The sequence below is a fragment of the Apteryx mantelli genome, chromosome 1, assembly GCF_036417845.1.
Source record: "Apteryx mantelli isolate bAptMan1 chromosome 1, bAptMan1.hap1, whole genome shotgun sequence".
In the NCBI taxonomy this organism is placed as follows: Eukaryota; Metazoa; Chordata; class Aves; order Apterygiformes; family Apterygidae; genus Apteryx; species Apteryx mantelli.
The window spans coordinates 161,718,525-161,743,951 of NC_089978.1; the positions used below are offsets into that span (position 1 = coordinate 161,718,525).

Genomic DNA, 25,427 nt, shown 5'->3' on the forward strand with positions numbered 1-25,427 from the left:
AGACTAAGAAATTCTGAAGTTCTAGAGATCTGGGTTTACATCATTGATCTCTGTCTGAGGATATGAAGGGAAGATCTGGGTGAGAAATTTGCCATATATTTAAAAAAAAGTAGTGTGTGGACTTTGACTGAGCTGTGTATCAAGGGTCCAATGTGCTCTAGAAGCAGCTGCATAGGATTATTTCAGTTTTCCTTCTCTTGGAACCAGCAATTTATTTTCATTTTATTTTACCTAAGTGTCAATAGACCGCATTCTTCATATGAGCAGGGGAAAGTAGCCTCTGTACAGCTTGTGGTGTTACAGCTTTCTGTCGTAAGAAGGAAAGGTGAGAAAGGGAGAGGGCGATAAACCCCAAATGGTGTCTAGTGAACCTGAAAGCAGCTTTCTGTAGATAATCAAGAATACAGATCATGTTTTCATGTGATTATTATGTGGCAGTGTCGACGAATTGTTTGTTCTGAATCAGTTCTTCAAAGCAAATTATTTTGTGTTGTGTTCCTCTTTTGGCCATTTTCATGTAAGTATATTTGCCCTCAGAAAAAATGTTTTTCATTGGATCATCTCAGTTTTTTGGTTTATGACAGTTTATCTATGGTAGAGTGGTCTTCATTTTCAAGCAAAGTGATTCTTTTCCATTCTCCCGCGAGTTGTAGCAGGTTTTCAGGTTAGTTATATAACAAGCAATATGAGGAAGGTCAAGCTGCCAGTAAAGACGGCCACATTTTTCAGTGCAAAAGTTATATTAAAGTATGATGTATTAATTTGTGTATTGAAAGAAACTCCTCACTTGAGGGAGTTTTGTGGCCTTCCTATAGTGAACTAAAGAGGCAAAAACTTGAGTATGAGTTTTTTGTGTAAATAATGTGGGAGTATGTGGCTTTGTCTTGTAGGTCTGGTATGCTGCATGTCATGTTTTAGCAGGTTTAATAGCAGTAGTTTTGGTTACATCTAGGAAAGGATTGAATTTGACTACTGGGGTAAGAACTTCATGGTATTCTGATGCAGTACAGTTTACCTAATTTTTCAGAACTCTGATTTAGATGTGGAGCAAGGTTAGTTTATGTGCTTCTATATACTTTTGGCTTTCAGGTTCTTTACTGTCTAGGACAACAGATGAACTGTAATTGTAATGTTCTCTCACCCCCCCCCCCCCAAAAAAATTTTTTTTTCAGGGGCATGTGTGTATGTTTCTTCCTGCAGGGATAAGGACTTATTGGAGGTGAAGGATACAGTGGAAAGGACTGGGGAGAATAGATCGATATGACTATGTTCTGTTTCAAGTATGTGAATGGAGACAGCTGTGACAAAAGTCTACATATATATCTATGCTTCTGGAGTAGTTGTGAATCTGTGGGCACACTGATTAGTAATGCTGAGATATTATTAAAAATTAACAAATCAGCTTTGTTAATGTAGACAACAACTGGGCTGCAGTGAAAATAGCTTCCTAAAATAACCAGATCTTTTTCTTAATTTCAGTACTCTTTTTTTAAAATTGTTGTAGTATTTGAAAGGCCTGCATGTCTACACTGGTAAGCTTGGGTGAGAAATAGAAATTTGTTAAAACTCAAGGTTCAGAAATAAATTCAGGCATCAAACTATTGCTTGTAATCTCTTTGAAAAGTGCTAGCACATCCTGTTTGTTAAAGTAGAATGGAATGTATTCATATTATTAGAAACAAAGGGACTTCTTCCAGTTAAGCATGGATCTGAATGGTAACCGTGTCCTACAAGTTTAATTTTGGTGGTATGTCATAGACACTTGGGCTTTTGTGTTATGCGGTTTTCTCCTGTAACTTATTGGAGTAATTTTCTGGGCCTGCTTTTAAAACTTTATCTGAGCGTTTCTTTGTTGGAAACCATCTCCTTCCTGTTCAGTCACATCATTCTTTTTTGACATGTGTTTTTGCTTGTGGATCTTGGACGGCCACAAAAAGTGAAAGCTGCAAAGCTCTTGCACTCTGAAAGTTTGGTTCCTTGTGAAACAAACAGTCCTTTCAAGAAGGAAAATCGGAAACATTGAAACAAAAACCTCTGTTTAAACTCCAGTGGAAAAGCTGTTATATAAATGTGTGATGTTATTGTTGATCCTGTAGTGAAGGAGATGAAATATTTGTGGTACAGGCTATGTAGGAACATCCCCTATAATGAAAGCTTGGATTTTCCTATCTATTACCATTTTTAACTTGTTTGTTTTTTAAAAGCTGTGCTAGTAACTACATTGATCTGAATTTGCAGTTTTCCTAGCATGTGGAGCTATGTGTTACGTCAACATTATTCCTGTAGTTTGGATTCTGTGTGTAAGTGCTAGAAGACCTGACTATGAGATGTGTCTCTCCAAAGCATGGAATCCATGACCTGGGAAAGGCTTTACTACTTATGATAAGGAGCCTATGGAGTTCAGGCACTTTCAGGATATTGCTTTTCCTTAATGCTGATGCTAGCATTCTGCTTACCTTGTACTGAAGGGTGTGTTTTCATGATGGAGTTAAACTATGCTGCCTGCCTCCTGTTGGCAATAGCAGTCCTAGAAAGCTAGCAGTGATGGGAAGAATATTAGTCTTAAAGTAAAATGAGGAAGTAAGTTGATTTGCAGTGAGGTTGCACAATTACTGCAGTAAATGCAAGAGAACTCTGGAATTAGGGCCAGGTCATGCTTTACTGCAATTGAGAGGTGAATGAATGATCATAAGAACAGAAATGAGAGGGCAACCTCTATCAGAAAGATGAGTAAATAAATAGGTAACTCCTTCATATAGATTGCTTATTACTTCCTGCCCTGTATACTTTGCAACGCATGATCTCAGTCTGCATGGTTGCAATTTTGCTATGTACTAAAGATGTACAACACCATGGCAGGCTTACCTCAGTTCTGCAGTCGGTGCGCTTCTGAAATACTGGAGAGATGTACAAAAAAATTGCGAAATTCCATTTTGATAACTGGCATTAAAATAGTCAATGATTAACTTCCCAATACTTTGGATTAATTGAAGAATGGAATAAAAATTTTCTTTGCTAAGAGGCTGTTTTCTCTTGTGAATGTCCTCTGGGTTGAGATATTATTTGCATGTAAATTCTTCATCTTTAACATTCTTAAGAATAAATAGACTTAAATTTTCTAAGAGTATATTTCTGTACCTGAACAGGCTTTCAGTGACTTTTTAAAGCTAGCTGTCTTAAAGTAGGAAAAAAGAATAACATGGCATTTAGCAGAGATTGCCTACTATTCTATCTTTCTTTTTGCACTTGCATGGGAAAGACGTGATTGTACATTTGCAAAATTGAGATGCGCGTTTAAAATAAAATATTCTACAGACTGCTTTTTGCCATCAAAGTTCCAGAGGGATCTTTGTGTATGGAAAGAAGATTGTATTTTGGTTTTGGCTTTTTTTGTTTTGTTTTTGAGAGTCTTGTTACTAGTGAACTCAAGAAGTTGAAACTGCCCTAGTTTTAATGAAGAGTGATCAAGCAAAGGGTGTTACCTGAAGTATTTGTTTTACTCATGTTGTCTAGGGCTAAATCCTTTGACTTCCCAACATTATTTTTCAGTAGGTGGTATGCTTATTAAGATCTAGTACACTGTGCCTTATCTATGTTTCTTTTTAGGCAGCTTAGTTGTTTGCTGTTTACTGCTATTATGCAGTATATCCCAAACACAGTGAGTGTTTTTTTTGTTTGTTTTTTTAAGATGTCTTGGAGTGACTTTTTCATTTTGTTTTCTCCTGTGTACTCTTTGACTGGTGTGAACTAGAAACATCTAGTAACGTGTAGTTTCTTTTGTTCATGACAAAAGAAAAAGTTTTAAGTTACTATGGCATTGATAGTTCAGCCTTCAATAATGTGTGTTTTCCCCTTTTATTTCAAGGCTTTCATAATCTCAGGAGACCTATATTAAAAATCAGTCTTGCTTGATCATCTAGTCATGGTTGTGTTTCAGTAAGCAGAGGTTTTTCATTTGTATATTTGATTGAAATTTCCTTTCTATAAGCCAGTTGCTGATAAATTTACTGTTGAGAAGTATTTTATTTTAGTGGTAGTGTATTTTTTCTAAACCGTAAGAAAATCAAGGGTTTGTGGAGATAACATAGATCTTCCTCTTTACATTTTAGGTTTTGGTTTCTTTCATTTTTTTCAAGTATTATGCCATCCACCTTCTTCTTTTTTTCTTTCTTTTTTTTTTTTTTTGGTCCCAACTCTGAGGCTTTGTTAGTTTGCCAGAGAAATGTTCTCCAGTGCTCCATTGACTGAAAACCTTACTCAAGTTCTTTGCCTCTTCTATAGGAGACAGCACAATAGACTTTACTTTTTTGGCACTGGAGGTCAGGCTTTCAAACTGAAAACTGTTAGTACTGGTCAGCTGGTGCTCTTGCAGCAGCAACCTTTCTTTTTATGACTTTTCTTCGACTTCTCCCTCTCCCCCCCCTCCCCGAATTCTGCCTTTGTAGCACCTCTTGCTGCTGTTGTACTGCTCACCACTGGTGCACTGGTAAAGTTGTGGGTTTTCTGCTGTTCTGTTTGAAGAGAGTGCTATTTGCAGGAGTAACGATCTCATTACATATGCTTTATTCCAGTGTGGTGAAGGTGGGGGGAATTTCAAAATTTATTCAACACACAGTACTGTTTTTTTTCATGGATTCCAGTATTTTTCCTGATGAATTTACAGGGCTTAAGGTAAAGTAAATTTGGGGGGGCTTTGGTGCATGTGTTTTTGTTTTTCTTAATATGAGCTACCTCTGTTGCAACTTTTCTGTTAACTGAAGTTTTATTTAGGATCGTATGGTAATGCATAGTTTGTCTCTTGTTGGAATGTGTTGTCTTCAACTTGAAAATGTTAGTCTGCTATGCTTGCCTCTTAAAAATTTAGCTTGAATGAAAGCTTTTGAATTCAGGATTTGTATAAATTGATCAAAAATAAATACCCATGGCACAAATCAATGCGACTGAAATTTGAAGCCTTTTGGGCTTAGTTCTGCAGAGATAACCTGATAACTTTTCAATGTAAAGTTGTGCTGGTAAACTTTCCTCTGTCGTAAGGTTAATGACCATTAATAGCAACAGTAAACAGAAAACTAATTGTCAATGTTACTTCCTGGATTTGTGTTGTACCTTTTTATGTTCCTGCTCCACCGTTCATGCAGACTTAAATATGTCTTTAAAAACAACACGTCAGCTTTAACTGTCATTCGTGAGGGTTTTTGTTTTTCTTTTATGCAGATTTGATATCATTCAGACCTATAATAAAGGATTATCTTCATCAACTTTTGCTTGGATATAATGCTGAAGCAGTCTGTTTACACTGAAGACTGCTGCCAAATATTGACACTGTCTTGGAACATGTTTATTTGCAAGTAGTTGTTCATTTTGACAGCTTTCCATTCTATTTTCTGTGAGCACCTCATATTTTGAATATTGACTTAGTATTTTTTGAACTTGGAACATATATTAGCTTTCATTTAACCTTTAGTAGACAGAGCTTCTAAATACGGCATAGATCAATGTAACTGATCTGCTACTGTAAATGCTGGAAGCCTTTGTCTGTCTTTTTTAGAAATAAAGTTCAACTGCAATATATAAATCCTCTCAGAACATTTCAAAAGTGAACTAGAATTTCAGCTCCTACTACAGCAGTTACGTATAACTAGAAAAGTAGGTCATTGTGGCAGGGAGTAGTCCAAACAGTCTACTGGTTGCTAGAGCAACGACCTACTTTAAGAAACTATTTTTGTTGATTCATATTGAAACATTCTACTTGCAAATGGTATAAGGAAATGATCAGGTTATGAGCTATACAGTAATGAAAACTGCAAAGTTCCTAGGGTTTTTTTTTGTTTGTGGGGGGTTTGGGGGTACTTTTTTTTCCCCATACCCCTTGATCTTGAAGCATGGGGATTAAAGCAAGTAAAGTTTGTTTTTCGGTTTGACCTCTAGTGGGGAATACCTCTTCTTCCTTGAAGGTCTTGTATAGCAATAATACTTACTTAGCAATGGTGATTAAGTTTCCAATTCAGAGGCTACAAATGCTCCCCTGTCATTTTTGGCTATAGAAATAACCTCAGAGTAAAGGAATAAATATGTGTGTGTGGGATACATATACATATATGTATAAATAATTTTTTTTTTTGTTTTTCCTAAGAAGCAGAACTTTTCTCTAGAATGCTCATGGTTTCTGACTGCTAGATATTCAATTGTTCTTCTTGTTTTTGACCACTCTGTCTTCAACAAAGATTAGCAGCCTTCAGGAAGGTGGTGTTGGTTCCCCATCCCTAACTTTTTTTGTTCTTAGCTGGCAACCTTCCCTTCTGCCTCCCCCAACCCTTCCGTGTTGCAACTAATTCTGATGCTGGCACAAGCAAACCGGAAAAAATAATGTGGCCATGTGTCGGGTGTTGTTTTTCAGTTGTCTGCCTTTATTCTTTCAGCAGTCTAGAGTCAAAAATCTGACAGTGGTGTCCAGGAGGTGAATTTTGGTATTTCATTCCCTTCTAATGAAAGGAATAGGTAGATGGGTAAAATGCAGGGGGAGAGGGGAACAGTTCTAAGAATAAAATTTTCATTCTTTATAAAATAATAGTTCATCTAAACTACTGTCACTTCTACAGAGATGATGGAGTATTGCTTTTTATTTATGTAGTACAGTTAAGTGGAACATTCTAATGATTTTTTTTTTTAATATTCATTTAATTTAGTTGCTTCAAGTGAGGTACTTCAGGTTGGTCATTGAGCCCTGTTTGATACTGACCTTCTATAGTCCAGTGAACTGCTGCTGTTGTGGCAGATGAAGATAGCATGTTTGTCTAAAGGTTATTTGAATTTTTTCAGCTATTATTATTTCAGCCTTGACTTGTATTTTAATGTTGTATACCAGGAATTATTTACTGAGCTCATTGCATCTTTTTAAAGAGACTTAGACTTTGAAGTGAAGGCTTTTGTCAGTATGAAATGAGCCATTAACTCCATTAGTCTCCTTATGCTGTAAGAAAGTTGGGACAAAGGAGTATTTTTGGGCTTACATAGCTTACTAAATAAAGGTGTTTCACTTATATGGGATTTTTTTGATATTTCTTAAAAACACTGATTCTTTCTACACTGCTATGACTCGAACCTGAACAGATTTTCACAGAATCACAGAACAGCTGAGGCTGGAGGGGAACTCAAGATCATGTAGTCCAACCCCCCTGCTCAAGCAGGGTCACCTAGAGCAGGTTGCTCAAGATCCTGTCCAGATGACTTTTGAGTGTCTCCAAGGATGGAGACTCCACAGCGTCTCTGGGAAATGTGTTCCAGTGCTCTGTCACCCTCACAGTGGAAAAGCATTTCCTTGTGTTCAGATGGAACTTCCTGTGTTTGTGCCTGTTGCCTCTCGTCCTGTCACTGGGCACCAGTGGAAAGAGTCTGGCCCCATCCTCTTTACACCCTCTCTTCAGGTATTTATATGCATTGATAAAATCTCCCTCAGTCTTCTCTTCTCCAGGCTGAACAGTCCCAGCTCTCTCAGCCTTTCCTCATATGAAAGATGCTCCAGTCCCTTAATCATATTAGTAGCCTTTCACTGGACTCACTCCAGTAGCTCCATGTCTCTCTTACATTGTGGAGCCCAGAACTCTGTTCATGTTTACCTTGCATTCAGATATAAATGACTAATTTCAGTTTTGAAAGACCAGTTTGGAAAATCTTGGCCGCCTTGATTCATAAGGGTAGTAGTGGAAAGTTAGGATAATACTGCATGTCTGACCACTGTAAGGCAAGCGTTTCCCAATGCTTCATTTCTGGTAAGCTTAAAACTGTCTGAAATCTTATTAGCAGCACTTAAAAAGATCACTTTAATGTAAGAAAATTTTTTTTATTAAAGTAAATGGGCCGCATAAAACTTGTCCTTCAGCATCAGCTTGCACAGGACTATATCTTGCTATAATGCTTTTATGTCTCTCTTTTTTTTTCTGGAATGTTAATTAAAATATATATATATTTCTGCAAAGTTTGTTTGAAATGAGGCATAGCTGTTATATTCTCATGGATAGGTTAGATTGTGGAGAGCAATGTGGCTGAACTATTTTGTTCAGTGGCAGGAATAAAAGGCAGACCAACTCTGGTTTAATTGTATCAAGCCTTTTGAGCAGCTCATTTAAACAAGAGGGCTCATGAGAATAAGCAGCTTGAAACTTATTTAACCATGAACATGTCTCTACTGTCAAATAACTGGGTTCTGTAACTTGCATCTAGGTCCTATTTCCCTAGCTATCCACACTGCAGATATGTTTGCTCCCAGACTTTCTTTTAGGGATCCAACTAGTTTCTTCTGATATGAAGCCCAGGTGCTATTTTCAGGACAGTTTGCTTGAGAGGTTGTTGGCATTGTGAGTGAGCCTGCAGGGAGCCAGTTCTCCTGTGCTGTCCTGGTAGGTGTTACGCCCTCTGCTCTTCTCGGTGGTCTTCATATGTGCTTGACATCTTACAGAAGAGCACTACTTTGGCAAGCTGTAGTACTGTAATGCCATGTAATACCATCTTACCTTATCACAGATTCTTTGAATAGAGAAAAATACACATGACTAATGGCCTTGTAGGACCCTGGTGCAGTGTTTGGGGACCAGAGAAGGCCCAGGCCCAAGTGTCACGTGTGGTTTCAGCCACTGCTCTCTGCAGAGGTCTGTAAATGTGAGCTACTCCACACTAGTTAGCATAGAGTCAATACTATATTGTCTTTTTTGAGTAAAATCTGTGAGTGATGATAGGAAAAGCAGGATTTGGGTAGGCTTTATGAGGCCATGATGTTCAGGAGAACGACTTGCATCTTACATTTCTGGAAAGAATTGGCAGAAGGCAAGTAACAAGGACTTTCATCTGTCAGACCAGAATTAGAGGATTAGAGAAAAATAAATATTGAGCATGTAATTTGGAAAGAATGACATACTCTGGGGCAGAGCTTTAAGAAGCTGCAAGTCTGTTAGCCTGATATCACCAGAAGGCTGACCTTTGTAACAAGCAAATAATTTGAGAAGTGTGCTGCTAGATATACAGGAATGAATTTAGGAAATTATAAGTGCTTTTTGAATGTGGAGTTTAGATCCAGATCTTCACTGAGACTAAATATACTATTTGCTATAAAGTATGGTTCATAAAATAGGAGCTAAATACATATTGCTGTTGGAAGATTAGGAATGCTCCTTGAATAGGACAAAAGAAATTCTTGTGTGCTTCCTTTCTTGGGGATTAATAACTGTGAGAAAGGAGTTCAGTCAGAAAGAAATTAATGAGGAATGATATGTAAGGAAATGATAGTTTGTCTAATGTAATCTAGATAGATTCAAATTTAGTTTCTTCTTAATACAGCAGTAGCTCTTGCTATAGTTGGTATTCTGCCTCTCTGCATATGTGAGAATGTCTTTACTACTTAGCTTCAAAGAAGATGCTCCTGAAAGGACTTGGCTTGAAGATGCATGGAGATTAAATTTTAAATATTGCTTTATCTCAAGTTTTGTCATATGCCCCTTCTTTCATCCTTTTTCGAACAGTTAAAATTTCAATTTGTTTTTTAAGAACCAGTTTCACAGTAATCATGAATACTGCAGCTGGACTCGGGCTTGGGTGTGTTTGTCTGCTTCCTCCATTGCAGTTTTGCTTTGGCAAGTAATATATAGTAACAGTTGTAAATGGTAAAGGAAGAAAACCAAGCAACGCACATCTGTCTTGGTTTGTTTTTGCATGCAGATCAGCTTTTATTAAGTTATGAAAGATGCTGAAGTCCCTAGTCGCACTCTAAAGGAGCCTTTCTCTCTCCATTGATTATAGAGCAAACCTGCAGGTTCACTTAAGTATCTATAGGTGAATAGTGTGAACTTTTGCCCAGTCCAGTGTATAAGCTTAAAGGATAATGCCTCTAATCAAGTGTATTATTGCATACCTTTTTAGGATATGAAAGTTGTATGCTATATTCACTGAAACAATGTAAGGTAATAAAGCCAGCCTCTGTGTGACCTTGATTTGGTAATAGGAAAATATTGCTATGGCCTACTGCCAAAGGATGATGTGGAGTGTACATAACACTTAAATCCTGTCTGAGCTTAATCTTCTTATAGTTTCACAAGAATATACTGCTAATGCTGCCTAAGATACATTGGTTTGTGGAAGTCAAACAGAAAAATATACTGATAAGATATTAAAAAATTGTGTATAGAAAAATCAAATATCAGATGCTTCTTGGTGTTGCATATGACTGTTAGACGAAATCTGTGTTATGATTCCTCTGGAAGCAAATATGAGGAATATGCTTACCTAGATGATATTTTATACCTTTATAGTGGCCTGACTGAACATGCGGCAGAATAGCAGATATTTGTTAAATAAGGGCTCAATAGTCTCTTTTTCCATGAATGGAAATAAACATTACATGATGTATTGATGCAATCAGTGTCTAATGCTGAAAACTTTACTAGTTCAAATATAAAAACAGTTGATGCTATACAGTATGTAATATTCTTCTTTCTTTTTATTGACCCCAGCTCTTTACTGAAGTCTGTAAGAGACAAAGCAGGAATATCTGATAGCAATGTTGAAAAAAAAATTTTTGAATTGGAAAATAAAACCAAAAGACATTATACTGCTTAAGATAATTCTGATAAACAAATTCTAGGTGGTGATCAAACATCCATAACGACATAGTCTCTTGTTTGATAGTGCTTTTCTTTTGTTGGAAAGATTGAAATTAAGGACTTGGCATGAGAGCTAATGATTAGATAAAAGGTATTTTAAAACATGGGTTAAGCAGAAGTTTGGATGGGTTGCAAGAAGCTGACAATTTCTAGGTAAAAATACTAATTAAACTTAGAAACAAAACAACTTTTAGCACCATCTTTTTACTCAACTTGTTTTTTTAACTTCTTCATCAGAGTTGGGAAGCCTAGCTAGATTCCATTTTGTATTGTAGTGGTAGTGAAGGCTAACACTGCTGCCTTTCCTAACAGTTTAAATTCAGAATCTGAGTCAGTTCAGGAAAAAATACAGAATAAAATTGAAATCGAAGCTCTTTGATCGTTAATGATTTTGACACCACCATTTTCAGATGCGCATGACACCTGAAAGATAGGTCACTGGATTTTTAGTCAATTCACAGTAACTGTCCTCATTTCATACTGGCAAGGATGGATCCATATGACTACAGTTTCTGGGTGTTCATCATTCCTAAAAATAACTCCAAAACAAGATTTAATTTGAAGCCTTAAAAAGAGTGACTAAAGGTATCTTTTCTGTAAGTGTTTCTTGCAAATAAAAATGCTACTGCCTTTTTAACAGCCTACTACTGACTTCTTCACTGGAGAAAGTCTTTAGTCCTGTTAATATTACAGAGCTGGGATGTCTGCATGATGTGGTGTTTAGTTTTGGTTGTGTTATTAACAGTTTTGTTAACTGTGTTAACAATTAGTTACTTAGCTTTTGAATTTCTGCCTTGATGATACCTGTTTATTTCAGTTGCATCTTAGTTAAAATTATGATCTGTGTTACGTGAATCAATTTTCTGGCAGTCACTGTTAAGATGCAAAGGGGAAAAACATCTAGCTTAGATTTTTGGATCCCAAGCAGACTTTTCACAGTTGGAGGCAGGGAAGGTTGTGGTCTGGAATAAACAGATAAGATTTTTATGTAAATTTCTTCTAAAGAATGTGGTCTGCAAAAAGCTCACATGAAAATTCTAAATACCATTAAAATAATTAGATAACCCTGAGCAAAATAGGTGTGTGATGCCCTCTAAGAATGTTGCTTGAAGACAGGTATGTTTCTCATGCATATAATGTCTAGCATGGGCATCTTCTCTGTGTTGCAATAAACAAGCCTTTTCTGTCTCCCTCCATCATCTCAGTTATACCCATACCCTTACACAGTTTACTACTGTGAAATTAATGGCAGATTTTTCCTTCCTTTGGCTTGACCCAGGGAGAGTGAAGACCAGATGCAGAAACCTGGACTGACACTCTTACCTGATAAAATAATTTGTCCTTTCTCTGCCTTTTTATTGAATTTATGTCATGTTCTTCTTATATTTATTCAGGGTGACAAAGAAAGTGCTTCCCTGTTTGACTGTTAGGTTGAGAGGAAGAAGTTGGTTTAGACTGCAGACTCAAAAACATGACCTGTTCCTACAAGGAGAGATTTAAGTAGCTCACAATTGCCAGACTTTGGTGTAAAGTGTAAGCGAGTTCAAACCTAGCAGCTGTTACTTCATAGCTACTATGAAGAAACTGCCCAAAAGCTTCATGTACTGAAAATAAATGGCTCTTTATGAGATGAAGCTTTCATGTTTGGTTTCAGTTCACGGATTAATTTTCAGCGTACTTGTGTTAGTCTAAGAAAGGAACATGTTTGTGAGCATTTTGGTGTGTCTCTTCAGAGAGAAAACTTGAACAATTTAGCCTTGTCTGTGCTAAAATGCTGCTCCTAATTATGCTTAAATGTGTGCACTGAACAAAACATATGCATGTTCCTATTCTGCAGTAAGTGCCCATGCATGGAGTTAGAATAACTTGGAGCTATTTTCACTTGCAAACAAGTCTTATCAGTCAAAACGAAATCTTGAAAAACTGGTTCTGTAAAAACACTTTTGTTTCAGATCCCATAATAGTTTGCACTGACAGTACTGAAAATGAGGGATATTTGTTCTTCTATTAGCGTGCTTTAAAATATGTGTTGGACGTTCATGTTGTGGATATGTGTATATGTTATTACTTTGGTATGTGATAGATGATGCACTTTAATTAGTTAGGGCAGGCAATAAATGCAATGCATCAGAACGCCATGCTAAAAATAGGGGAAGTTCTGGAATTAAATGTTGTCCCAGGAAGTTAGTATCATTAAAAAAAAATAAAAAAAAATCCTTTCACATAGGCATGCCTTAACAGATTATATGAATTTTGAAGTTTTGAAAGGTAGGATTTTTCCTTCTTTAAATTCAAAGTAACTTGTATTTGGATATATCTAAAGCTAGGTGTTATTTAGCATGTATTTAACCATAGTGAAGTTGCAGTGCTGCTTCTATGTGTCTTAAAGGAACTCATGAGAAAAAGATGAAAATCCTGCTTATGGCAAGTATTTGCTTCAGCTAGAAGTTTCTTGGTAGTGTCTTTATCTAGAAGCAATGATTTAAGAAGGTTCATTTTTAATTGAGCAAGGAAAGTCTATATAAAGACTTCTCATACAAATGTTATTAACATTTTAATGAAAAATGCCTTTGAAAACAATATAGTGGGTTTCATTATTTGCAGCACATTTTAAGTACATTGGTCCAATAGAAATATTCAAATATGTTTAAATTGCATGTTTATTCTGAGTAATCACTTGTTGCAAACTGAACCCACGTTCTGAAAGTCAAAATGAGCCTTCTTTTATGTTGTGTTACATAGATATCGTAGGGTCACTGGAGTTTAATTTGGTCTATTATCTTTGAACAATATGCTTTCAGTGACAGTATTACAATTCAAGCTGTGATTTGGCTACCTTACCTTTCTTTTGTTCTGTTTTTGTTCAAGTAGTGTGGTTGTTTTTGAAGGGTTCCCCCCACCCCCACCTGTCTTCTCTCCCTCTCCCTATGTGTATTGAAGAATCTGAGTCTAGACCATTATGAAGAGCAATACTTAACGCAGGCAAACAAATTAAAGACTTGTGTTGTTTGGATTTTAAACTTTAAACATTTGAGTGCACCATCCATGAGGAGTATGTTTTACTGAAGTGCATGATTACCTTGAATTTGACACTTAACTACACCAAAGCAGCACATGCTTGTTAAATACATGAGAGTTTTCTGGAGATTGAAATGCAGGAGCAGTAAGAGACAGTTAAGAGATAATCGAGGAGACTTTGGGAGCCAACAAAATAGAGATTAGATAGTATTAACGGCAAGTTTAGGGACCTTGGAAGTGAATTGAAGACTGGATCACTGCATGTAATCTTCTTGAATAGGATTTTGCCAAGTCCAGGCTAGAAGTTGTATCTTCTTCCTAACCTAATTGATAATAGTGTAAAGACAAATTGAGAAAAGAGAAGGAACTGAGATGCAAGTTGAAGGAGGAGAGAATAACCCTTTCCTAAAAGACAATAAGATTTTTGTTCGGAATATTTAGGAACACTTTATGTTACCATTTTATCTCATACTTTTTCCCTATATTCTGTGATACGAAGTTTAAAAAAAAAAAACCTCTCCTGTTCCAAAGACATCTGGGAAACTCTTCTAGTTTATCTTCATAGTGATTTGTGAAGTATATATGAATGCATGTGTTCCCTGAAAGCAAGATACAGATGGATAAGATTAATAAAATAAGATCTGTAATTCCAGGATTAAAAAAAAGAATGATAAAAGCTGTGCTTTTCACATTCCGTCTGGAGGTAACTTTGGTCTAGGGACTTAGGGCCAAAATTCTGTTTAATAGAAGCATATGTGATTCTACTCTGTTTCTTAAAATGACCATTGCATGGTTTCTAATTAAATGAGTATACACAACTTTTCTTCTTTTTAGATGCAGCATATCTTGCTTCATGGTATCCTACCTCCTTCCTGAATTTAGATATATATATTTTTCAAAACTAAATTAAGCAAAGTGAGAGTATAGACGTTTTAATTTTCCAGTCATTACATATAGGCATAGTTGTCAGTCAGGAAGTTGTTGTATTCTCATACACTGGCTTCTTTTATCACACCTTGTCTGCTTTCTATTACCGTTTTTGGCATGTAATTAGCAGCTAGATGATTTTCCTCCCAGCCTTCTATATATTATTTTTGATCTATTTTTTCCGTGCAAAGTTGGAGGTAATGATGTGTGTTAGACTGGCATCATTTAAATCGCTATGAAACATAAAGAATAATTAGTCTTTTATTTCACAGTTTAGATGGGTTTACAACTGTGCTGTATCCCTTCTAGCAGCAGATGTGGCATTTTGATTGTAACTGATTGTGTTTTCAAACTGGCTTCAGTGACTTATGAACTTCTGCTTTTCGTAAACCTTGTTGCCCAATGCCTTAGGTGCCATTGCCTGTGTCCTGCTGGGGACCTGCCTTTTGCAGTCTGAAGGCTGCCCTTGGCTGGTGGCTCTGTCCCTGTCCCCCTGCTGCTGGGGCAGTGCTTGCGGAGCTGCCGGGGGCTCTTGGCATTCTCGGGCTGTTGCTCTCATGGCCTTGCACCTGCATGTGGTGGTGTTACGGCAGCTTCTCTTGAGAAGCGATTGCCACCAGCATGGCAGTCACCCCCTTTCCCCCTGCCTTTTCCTATCCTTTGGGTGTAGCTTTTGATTTTTGGTAGGGGATCAAATAAAGTGTGCGCACGGTGCTTAACAACCGACAGGCAGTGCCGTCCCTGCCCAGTCGACATGTGCTTATGTCAGTGCCAACAGCATCATAAAGCAGGAGAAACCAGCAATGGGTTTGAGCAGATCCAGATGAAAATTATATAGTTATTCAAGAAAAGTATTATGGAGGGAACCACCTGTCCCTATTCTGCAGTGTCCAGGGAGTTACAGGAAGTCCAGGGAAAGGATGTGCATCTAGAGACCCCCCCATCGCCTTCCTTCCTGGCTGGCTACCACGGAAAGTGTTCCTTTCTCCTCTCTTTGCTTTTGTTTTTATTTCTTCCCAAAGCCAGCTTTCAACATTAGAGTCAATGTCTGTCGTCAACTATGGAAGCTGTTAATAAATCTTTGTGCATGTGAACCTCCTTTTTTGACAATCTCTTTTTTTTCTGGAAGACTTGCAGATTTGAAGCACCCTTCCCCCCCCCCTTTTTTTTCCTTGTTTGTTTGTTCATTAAATAATTCGGGGGGGATTATAGCCAAAATGCATGAAGGTTTCTGTTATAAAGAGGGCTGTTTTTATAAATGAAGGCCAGAGGGATTGTCATCTAGTCTCACCTCTGATATGCTGTTTTCAATAATAGTTTAGGCTGCAGTGTTGTAAGAGGGACTTGCATTAAGTTTAGTAATAGTAGCATGCCAACAGCTGATTGTCTGCTATGTTGTTGTGGTATGCTTTTTCTCTTTAGACTGACAGTATACTTCTAGTTCTAGTTAAGACTTGATTATGTTTTAATACATTCCAAAATTAAATGTAGCATTGAGGTGAAAATTGAAATGACAATGCAGTTTAGTTTTCTGAACTAGGTATCATTGAGTATATAATATGCCATTAAACTACTCTAAGCTAAGCGTTATTAGGATGTTAACATGAATGTGTGAACAAAAGTCTGCAAAGTTCTGTTTGATTATTCCTTTTAGTTCCCTTTTCCTATTTTAGTTCCCTTTTCCTATTTTAAAGTTGTCTGGTCTGCTTCAGAAAGTAATGTGGTTTTTTTACAATTCTTTGCAGATTTCTACTTCAGTGTCTTGAGGATCTTGATGCCAATCTACGGAAACTGAATTCTCGCTTGTTTGTTATTCGTGGACAGCCAGCAGATGTTTTCCCCAGACTTTTTAAGGTAAATGCTAGAAATATGTACAATTAAAATATTAAATTCTTTTTTTCTCTTTGCTTCTGCCCATAAACGTGACTGTCATACTGGTTTCAGCTAGGAATATTTCTTGTTCTAATACACTTTAACACAAGTTCTGTGATATGTGAACAATTAACAATATCCTTGCTGCAGTTTCCCTTGCAGGTTATTTTTTGTTAAATTTGGGGCAGGGGAAGGAAGGGTTCCCTCTAACATGCTTATCGCCAACTAAACTGAACAGTCTTAGACTTCAGTTTTGTGTTTCTTTTCTCTCCAGAAATAAAAGCAATTTCTAATGGTTTGCTAAGTGTAGGTAAACTGTATATTATTAAGTTTTCCTTCCAGGTGCCTTTTGAAATACTGAAAAATGATTTTGCACAGTTGAATTCAGGTTCAAAGCCTGACCTCTAAAAACAATGCTTTATTTAGGCCAAATCTCTGCTGTGGTTTGCTTTTTTAACCAATAAAATGGTTTGTTTTGATAGGCTTTTATCTGGTAATAGACTTGCTGGAAAGCAGGGTTACCTCTGTTCCCCTTTTAAGTGTTATTCTTGCCTAGTTTCAGAGGAAGGATTTCTGCATATCTGACTTCTTTTTTGATCTTTTTCTGAAGTAGTACATAACTGAAAACTCGCAATTGTTCTTGACCTAGAGAAACAGTGAAAGCTGAACCTAAGATTGAAAATTCTCAACTTTAATTTGATTAGATACCTCTTCTTCGCAGGCTAACTGTTTAAGCTCATCAAAAAGTGATTTCTGGTCAAGGAAGTTAAGGCTTTTGTGGGAAAGGCTCTTATTATTGAACAAATTAAAACTGTCGAAGATTGTTACTGATATTAGATTTGTTTTCCCTGGTCAATAGTGTGTTTAAGGCAACAGTATTACACTACTATTGTAAAAAATGAACACTTTGCAAATTGATTCTTAAAGTTCTTGCAGAATGACTGGATTGAGGTGACTGAGACAAGCAAGACTGTGGTGGTGGTGGGGAGGGGAATATCTGTGTTTTCAAAGAGACTACCTATTCAATAATTTCATTCACAAGTTTTCAACACCAAACTATGGAAGGTCTTCAAGATTTTAGTCTTTATTCTCATGTTTTAATTGTGAAGTTCTAATTGGATGATATTCTAACTGGTCTGTTTTTGATTTCCAATCGGTAAAGAATTTCCTGCAGGAGTATGTGGCATTAGCTGCTGCTCACAGCAGCACTTGGATATTCAAGGTGACTTTTTCTTCCTGCCAGTTTGGTTAAATTCCATTTAAAGAGGCGCAAAGATCTTGTGGTTGCTATCATCTCAGGTTCTGGTACCATGTCAGAATTGTGGCACTTTATATAGCTTGTTTGGGGTTTTTCCTGCTTCTTATTGGTAGCTACATTAGCATTGCCTTAACATCTTAGTAACTGTTATGCATGTTATTTTTTGGATTTGAGTCATCTGGGACAAGTTTTTCTAAATTGTTTTGATGAACACTTTGACAGTTCCTGTTTCAGACTTTTAGTACTAGGCTGATCTATTTACATTTAACTGCACAGGAGATTACTGCATCTTCAGAACATTATTTTAGTGCTAAGAAGGTAATGAAAATAACTTGTTGTGCAGATAGTGCATAGCATTCAAATAAGAATGTTTGTGTCTGTTCTGGTTCCTCAAAATACCGAAAAGTGTCTTTATCATCTGTATTTTAGTTGATTGTAGGGCTTTTCAGGACAGCATGCTCTAACTTCAGACAAGTAAGAAGCATGTGCTTAAGCTTCTAAGGACTACTTTAACTTCTGACAGAAGACTACCAGAAACATGCATCTATCTTATGTAAATAATCTCACAGGCCTTTTTTGCCTGAGCTGTACCTGTGTATCAGGCATGTGCAGCTGTGCAGAAGGTATATAACATTGTGAACCAAATGTTTCAGATCATCCTCATTAAACACCCCACAAAAGTTAGCAACCATTGTGAGCCTGAAGAACACATGTAGATGTTTTCTTGCCTTGAAGAGGATAACTTTAAGTAAATCATGGTAGGAGGTGGTGGGTGGAACTTCTGTAGAGTTGTGTCAGGAGCCCTGTCATGGATCCCTGGGGATGAATGTTTCACAAAGGTTTCCTGATAGGGCTGCTCTTTGCACAAAACCAAAGGACAAGTCCTTCAAAAAGCAGGTCGTCGATCCATCTCTGTTCTTGCAAAAGGCCTCATGGAATATTTAAGGTCTTTCCTATATGTGACTTTGCTTTCCTCTTTTCCATCCACTTAAAACCCTTGAGAGCAGCTTTACTCCCCTTAAGACACTGAATTCAGCAGCACCTGTTTTCAGCAGTAGCAGCTAACAGCGTTGCTGATAGCAGCAGTAGGCTGTCATCCTCTAGAGTAGAGCACAGAGGCAGAGTATTTTTACCTGTGGATTTTGCAGGTCTCTGCAGAATTTTTTTTCTTTTCTTTCTTTTAAGTAACTTGAAAATGGTGGTTCTATCTGACTCTGCAGAGATTGGACTTCCACTAGTAGCAGGCACCCAGTTACCCCAAAACTTGATTGTTTTTTGCCTTGTTCTGTTCAATTTGTGCCTGTCTGCTCTGTCTCTCCAGCTCTTTGGGACTGGTTTAGTAAAGAAATCGGAAGGGGGACAATCTCTAATTCTTTACATGCATCTGTGTTTCTAAAAGAATCCACCGCAGGGAGCAGTATGTGCAAAGTGATTTGTGTCCATGTTTCTAAGTGCCTAGCTTGTGCTAATATGACCTAGCTGTATTCACACTACATAGGATTTGTATGAGAGTTCCTTGGGACCCTGTGGGACATGACTGTGGCCCTTGGACACTTTTTTTAATTTTTTCTTTTCAAAATGCCTGAGAAAAGAAGAAAATTGTGCTGCAACCTGTCAGACAGTGACTTTATATTATGAAATGGAAAATAAATGTTTTATGAGGGTGTGGGAGGTTGCTTGAGGGTTCAAGGCCTGCTGGGACTGTGCTGGCAGACTGCGAGGTGGAAGGAGCCAAACCTCCTCCTATCAAGCCCTCACTGAAATGGCCTGTCCCCAGAGCTGTATCTGGACTTAATCGGGGGACGAGTTGGAGAGTCCAGAAGTGAAACAGCACCCTAGGTGAACAGGATAGAGTACCCTGTGTCTCCTTGGTGTAAATCCACTTCTCTGAAATAATTTGGCTGGTGTATCTGAATCACCTGACTAACAGATCTGGGATTGGAAAGGCTTTTTTCTGAGTTTAATTGGCTGCGTGGTTTTCTAGGATCATTTGGGCATAACTCACCTTATCAGTTTTCTACTGTTTCAGAAGCCTTTAGCCATGTGATGCATTTCTTCATTTTTTTTTTTTTCTCCCCTGCTTGTTAGTGGTGGCCTTGATAACAGCATGTGTGGGTAAATTATAATGGCCTGTGACAAAGTATATTAGGCTTGCTTGAAGGTGTCGTCTTCTTAAGAGATTGGAGAGAGATTTTTTATTTTTTTTTTTGTCTCTTCCCCTTGCTGCCTTCCTCATCTTTGAGAATTTGAAGGTTGTTCTGGGTGGGGAGGGAGGGAGGGAAAGACTGGGAAAGGGAGGAAAAGCTTGTGGTAGTTGAGATTTTTTGCTTATTTTCCACCCTCCCCCCTCCTTCTGTCTTTGAGTAGTTTTGGAAAGAATTTGAATTCATTTCTCCCCAGGAACTTAACCTCTGCTGTTGAAGCTGACAGGGATATGTGAAAAGCAGTATCTTGCTCTGCAGAAAAGCTGCTGAATAATGTCCAGAAGAGAGCCTGTGTCATCTCTCTCCTTTTTTTTTTTTTCTTTTTTTTTCTTAAACCTAAAATTGGAGTGGAGTTTTCTTTTCCAATTTTGCACATATATGTAGTGGGCCAGATCAATAAAGGTGATTTGTGTGTGTGTGCACCTGATACATTTAGGCATCTAAATAGGATAGGTTTTATTTCCATAAGGCTGGGTGTCTAAATGTTTTGTGCCTTTGTGCATCTTTGCGAATTATCAATGGAAAGCAACTGTTGTTCCAGCCTGCCCCTGTCCTTCCACTTCTCCTTTCTCTCACCCTCCATCAAGCAGCTGAATTGCTGAAGGACCACATTTTTACTGTGTTTCAGGAATGGAACATTGCAAAACTTTCTATCGAATATGATTCTGAACCATTTGGGAAAGAAAGAGATGCCGCAATTAAGAAACTGGCTAGTGAAGCTGGAGTGGAGGTCATTGTTCGAATTTCCCATACATTGTATGACCTAGACAAGTAAGTTACCATTACCCTAGTTTTAAGAACAAAGAAGGTATGACTCTTATGTAGTATTTATTTGGTTAGTCATTGTGTGCTACTTTCTGTGCAGAGCACTTTGCATCTTTAGTAAAGACGACTAAAACTTGTTCCCTGTTTTTCATTTATCCATTCATCTATCCAAATTTTATTACAGGCTGAGTATGATTTTGCAACTCCAAAATGGATCCAGAAAACCTGAAAATGTAGCCTTGGTTTGGGGTTCCTTTGAAAATAATGGTCCTGTTAATTATAGTGAAGTGTTTTTATAGGGAAGTGTCTCATACACTCCTATAACTTTTCCAAAATAGGAGCTATTGTAGTTTAGTATATGCTAACCTTAACAATTGAATACCATTGTTCCATATCCATTGGGTGTCAGACTTAGCTAAAAATAGTAAAAATAATTGTTCTGTCCTTATTTTACTTGCTGTATACAAGCAAGCTGAAAGTTTTTCAAGTAGTATTTCTTATCTGTTATGTATTCAATAAATAATTGGGGATAGTTTGCTATCTCAGTGTTGCATTACTTAATGTCTTGTTTATATTTTTCCACAGATCTCTGTTTAAGTGGATTAGCATTAACTCCCTATTATAGAAACATAATCCACAAACTATTCCAAAGTATGGCTTGGCTTTTCTTAACGTTGAGTAATTGATGTGGTAGATTCCTCTTTCCCTTCCAGTGAAGGAGAAAATTCCTTCATTGTTTTTAAACCAGTAGTTATTTTTTATCATAAGTTGAGAATTTCCTTTCTTTTTTTTCCCCCTCATGCCCCTCTCCTGAACAGTTGGTTCCATCTAACGCTTTGTGTAAATAATTTCTTGGAGGTTTTCCTGTTTTCTGATTTAAATATATTTAAGGCTGAACAATGCAGAATATGAAAATTGTGTGTTTTGACAGCAGATGTGGTGTATAAACTTAATTTTTTCCCACATTAAACTGTTGTAGTATTGAACAGTGTTCTCAATACCAAATAGAAATACTTGTTTTCTATGCAAATATCTTAATTTTGTTTTTTTAAAAAAATTTTTTTTTGGTAAGTTGAATGTGTCTTTATGCAGCTGTGGTCTGTCTATGGCTTTGCTGATACATATTTTATTTCCCTTGAGCTGGGTATATTCATTAGTTACTCATTCTTGAGGGACTTTCCTCAACCTGGGAATTATTCTTAATTGACTTGTTATAAGTAGTTAATTTATGTGTCTCCCTAGTGAGAAAGGATGGTAAAATTAAGGTTCAAACTGTCTAGATTACCATGTCTGCCTGTCTATATAATAAGCAAATGGCAGGTAAGAAGATATTTCCTTTCTCCATGTGTATATGAGTAGATATATATACATATTATAATAACATTGTAATATACAGCTGTCTGACATACCTGTGGTGTTTTTTTTTTGTTTTTCAAACACAGAATAATAGAATTAAATGGAGGACAGCCTCCTCTTACTTACAAGCGATTCCAGACTCTAATTAGTAGAATGGAACCCCTGGAGATGCCAGTGGAAACTATAACTCCAGAAGTAATGGAAAAATGTACTACTCCAGTTTCTGATGACCATGATGAGAAATATGGTGTGCCGTCACTTGAAGAGCTAGGTATACTTTAAGACTTCTTGACATTGTGTAACGGATCAGACTTAATCTACCACTCAGAGCATAATGTTTAAAATAACCACATGAGAGAGGTTCTGTTTGTGCTTTATTCTTAAACCGATGCCGATTATGACATACAAAAGGAACGGAAAAGCATAATCAACTTTGTAAATTTAAAGAGTTTTTTGGGAGGGGAGTTATTTTTGGTTTTTATTTTTTTTTAAATGGTAGGTCAGATAGGTCAAACTACACTTAAATACTATTTGGTTTCATGTAGTGTAGCACAGTTCAGCATCATATAGCTGTTCTCCCATGATACTAAATCATCAATAAACTAATAGCCTTTGATACTTCACTTTGTAATAAACGCATTTGGTATCCTTGTGCTTCAGATTGGTAATCTGCCATTTTGTAAGTTAATTTAAAAAAAAAAAAAGTTGTCTTGCAGGGACCCAAAAGGTTGTAATAAGGCAAATAAGCAATGAAGGCTAATTTGTCTATTACTTTTCTACTTCATCTACATTGGCTGAGAATGTTGTTTACTGGAAGTTTTAGGGGACTGGGACTAATATGTTGTATAATACAGCATATATGAATAGTATTAATACTTGAACAGGCATGGATTTCAATCCAGGTGTTTCCTAAGGCTGCTCACCCATTGCATGTTGTTTCAGAAGCTTCTTTAAAAAAACAAAACAAAACTCTTCTGTTCCTGTAAATTTAGTTTTAAGGGAAACTCTTGCCCTCCTTCCCCTCCCCACCATGAAATAAAAGCAAATATGGTCTGAACTCCAAATTGCTGACAAGAGGATCTGGAGAAATTTTAGCTAAGCTCCCCTGCTCTGTGCAGTCCGCTTGAACTCTTGCATAACAGACCTTGCTTTTAAAGCCTTTTTAATGCTGTGCAATGGTTAAACTATAGGTGGGTGTGTTATCTTGTGCACCTGGTGAACAATCTCTGGAAAAGGGGGGAGAAAATACTGATATCTTCTTTTAAGCTTTTGCAGTCAATCTCTCTCTCTCTCTCTCTCTCTCTCTCTCTCTCTCTCTCTCTCTCATTATGAAGAAATTATGCTCATAGTTGATGTGAAAAGTTTTTCATCATTCTTTAAATTACAATAGCAATTGTTGCTTCTTCATAGTAATTTGGGGGTGGGGAATGGAGGTAAAAATCATGATTTTGGGAGGTACCACATATTGCAGAGCTGAGAATTTGAAAATAACTTGGAAAATAAATGAAAGAGATTGTGCAAAGACAAGAGAAGTTGAATTAAAATAAAATCATTCTGCATTAAACTTCATAATGGAATGGAAAAATTGCCTCTTGCTACAAGTTACAAGTATTCTAATGTGATTTGATGTGAGGGGGTTCCAATGGCAAACACTGGTTTTAAAACTTTTACTTTGCAATGCATTCAACTTCAGGCTGTTTTCAACATGCAATAAAATGTATCCCAGTATCAGTACATTATACTTCTGTTGCCCTACAGTGTAAACAAACAAGGAATTTCCTTGTTTTAATTTGTTTTTCAGGTTTCGACACAGATGGTCTGCCTTCCGCAGTATGGCCAGGGGGAGAAACAGAAGCTCTGACACGACTGGAAAGACATTTAGAACGAAAGGTATATTACAAATCATTGTAAGCAGGACTTGATACCTGGAAAATATAGTTGCTCTTTGCAATTAAATGCAAAAAGAATTGGGCTTTTCTGTCTTTTAAAAAACTCGAACTCAAGGCCTGGATATAATGTTATAAATCAAGTTGCTGTTTCTTGTTTTTATATGATGGTAGCAGGTTGTCGCCTAATTTTAATTTTAGAGAAAGTCTTTTATACTCTGAAAAGCAGAATTCTTATTTTTTATTGGAGGTCATCTTAACTTGAAACACAGTTTTTGTTTATTTTGAAGAGGGATTCCTCTAAAGGCCAACATGTTGCTAGTTGTCTGGGTTTCCGCTGTATTTAATAGAAAGAGATAGGCAGTTTTGGAGGACAGGCCATGCCTTCTGCATTGGGATGATCTATCTTCTAAAGATTCCACTGATGCAAGAAGAACTCTTAGATATTGTAGATAATGTGATCAACTGTCCAGTGTCTAGATTCAGTTAAAGTTTTCTATGTATATATTTAGTGTTTGATTTATCCCTTTATCCTTATATGCAGCTACAGAGTCTATGATCTGATGTTGGTGTTTTCAATTCTTTAGGCTTGGGTAGCAAACTTTGAAAGACCACGAATGAATGCGAATTCCCTTCTGGCAAGTCCTACAGGGCTTAGTCCCTACCTCCGTTTTGGCTGTTTGTCCTGTCGTCTCTTTTATTTCAAGTTAACGGACCTGTATAAAAAGGTATGATTTTTGTATGGTCTGCTTCTTTCTTAGATGCTGTGATTTTTTTTTTTCTCCCCCCCCCCCCCCCCCCCCACCCCTTTACTACCTTTTTCTAATAAAATGTTTTTCTTTAATGGTGGTTTTCAGGTAAAAAAGAACAGCTCCCCTCCCCTCTCTCTCTATGGCCAGCTGTTATGGCGTGAATTTTTCTACACAGCAGCAACTAACAATCCACGATTTGATAAAATGGAGGGAAATCCTATCTGTGTTCAAATTCCCTGGGATAAGAATCCTGAGGCTTTGGCCAAGTGGGCAGAAGGCAGGACAGGTTTTCCCTGGATTGATGCAATTATGACACAGCTTCGCCAAGAAGGCTGGATTCACCATCTAGCTCGGCATGCTGTGGCATGCTTCTTGACTCGAGGTGACCTCTGGATTAGCTGGGAAGAAGGAATGAAGGTACTGTTTCTCATTCTTGAATATATATTTTTTTAAAGTGTCTATTCTAAAATGAATTTTTGAAACTTTAACTTATACCATACAGTAAAAATAATTAAAATTTAAAATCTAAGCTGCAGCCAAAGTTAAATCATTTCTGATCAAACTAATGGCACTGAAGTTTTGCCTCTTGAATGAATTTTATTGGAATATTAGAATAGGTCTGCAGTTCTTTTAAATTTGAGAGCTCTTCCTAAATCTTGGCAAATAAATATGAATTCCTCTTTTAATTGAAGTTTCTTTCTGATCATATTGTGTGAACAGTTTCTGTTCACCTCTGTAAT

The 25,427-nt window shown here is 37.0% G+C and overlaps 1 protein-coding gene across 3 annotated transcripts in view; it reads left to right on the forward strand.

Moving 5' to 3' along the window:
- The window catches only part of CRY1 (cryptochrome circadian regulator 1), a 40,485-nt gene that overhangs the window by 6,145 nt on the left and 8,913 nt on the right, over window positions 1-25,427 (forward strand). For 2 of the 3 annotated variants that reach the window (XM_067308823.1, XM_067308814.1), the window contains exons 2-7: window positions 16,340-16,448; window positions 20,557-20,699; window positions 22,136-22,320; window positions 23,851-23,939; window positions 24,523-24,663; window positions 24,793-25,104. In XM_067308823.1, coding sequence (XP_067164924.1) covers window positions 16,340-16,448; window positions 20,557-20,699; window positions 22,136-22,320; window positions 23,851-23,939; window positions 24,523-24,663; window positions 24,793-25,104 — 979 coding nt within the window. Of the gene's footprint in view, window positions 1-4,532; window positions 4,672-16,339; window positions 16,449-20,556; window positions 20,700-22,135; window positions 22,321-23,850; window positions 23,940-24,522; window positions 24,664-24,792; window positions 25,105-25,427 lie in introns of those variants that run through there. The other variant, XM_013947754.2, reaches the window with a different exon arrangement.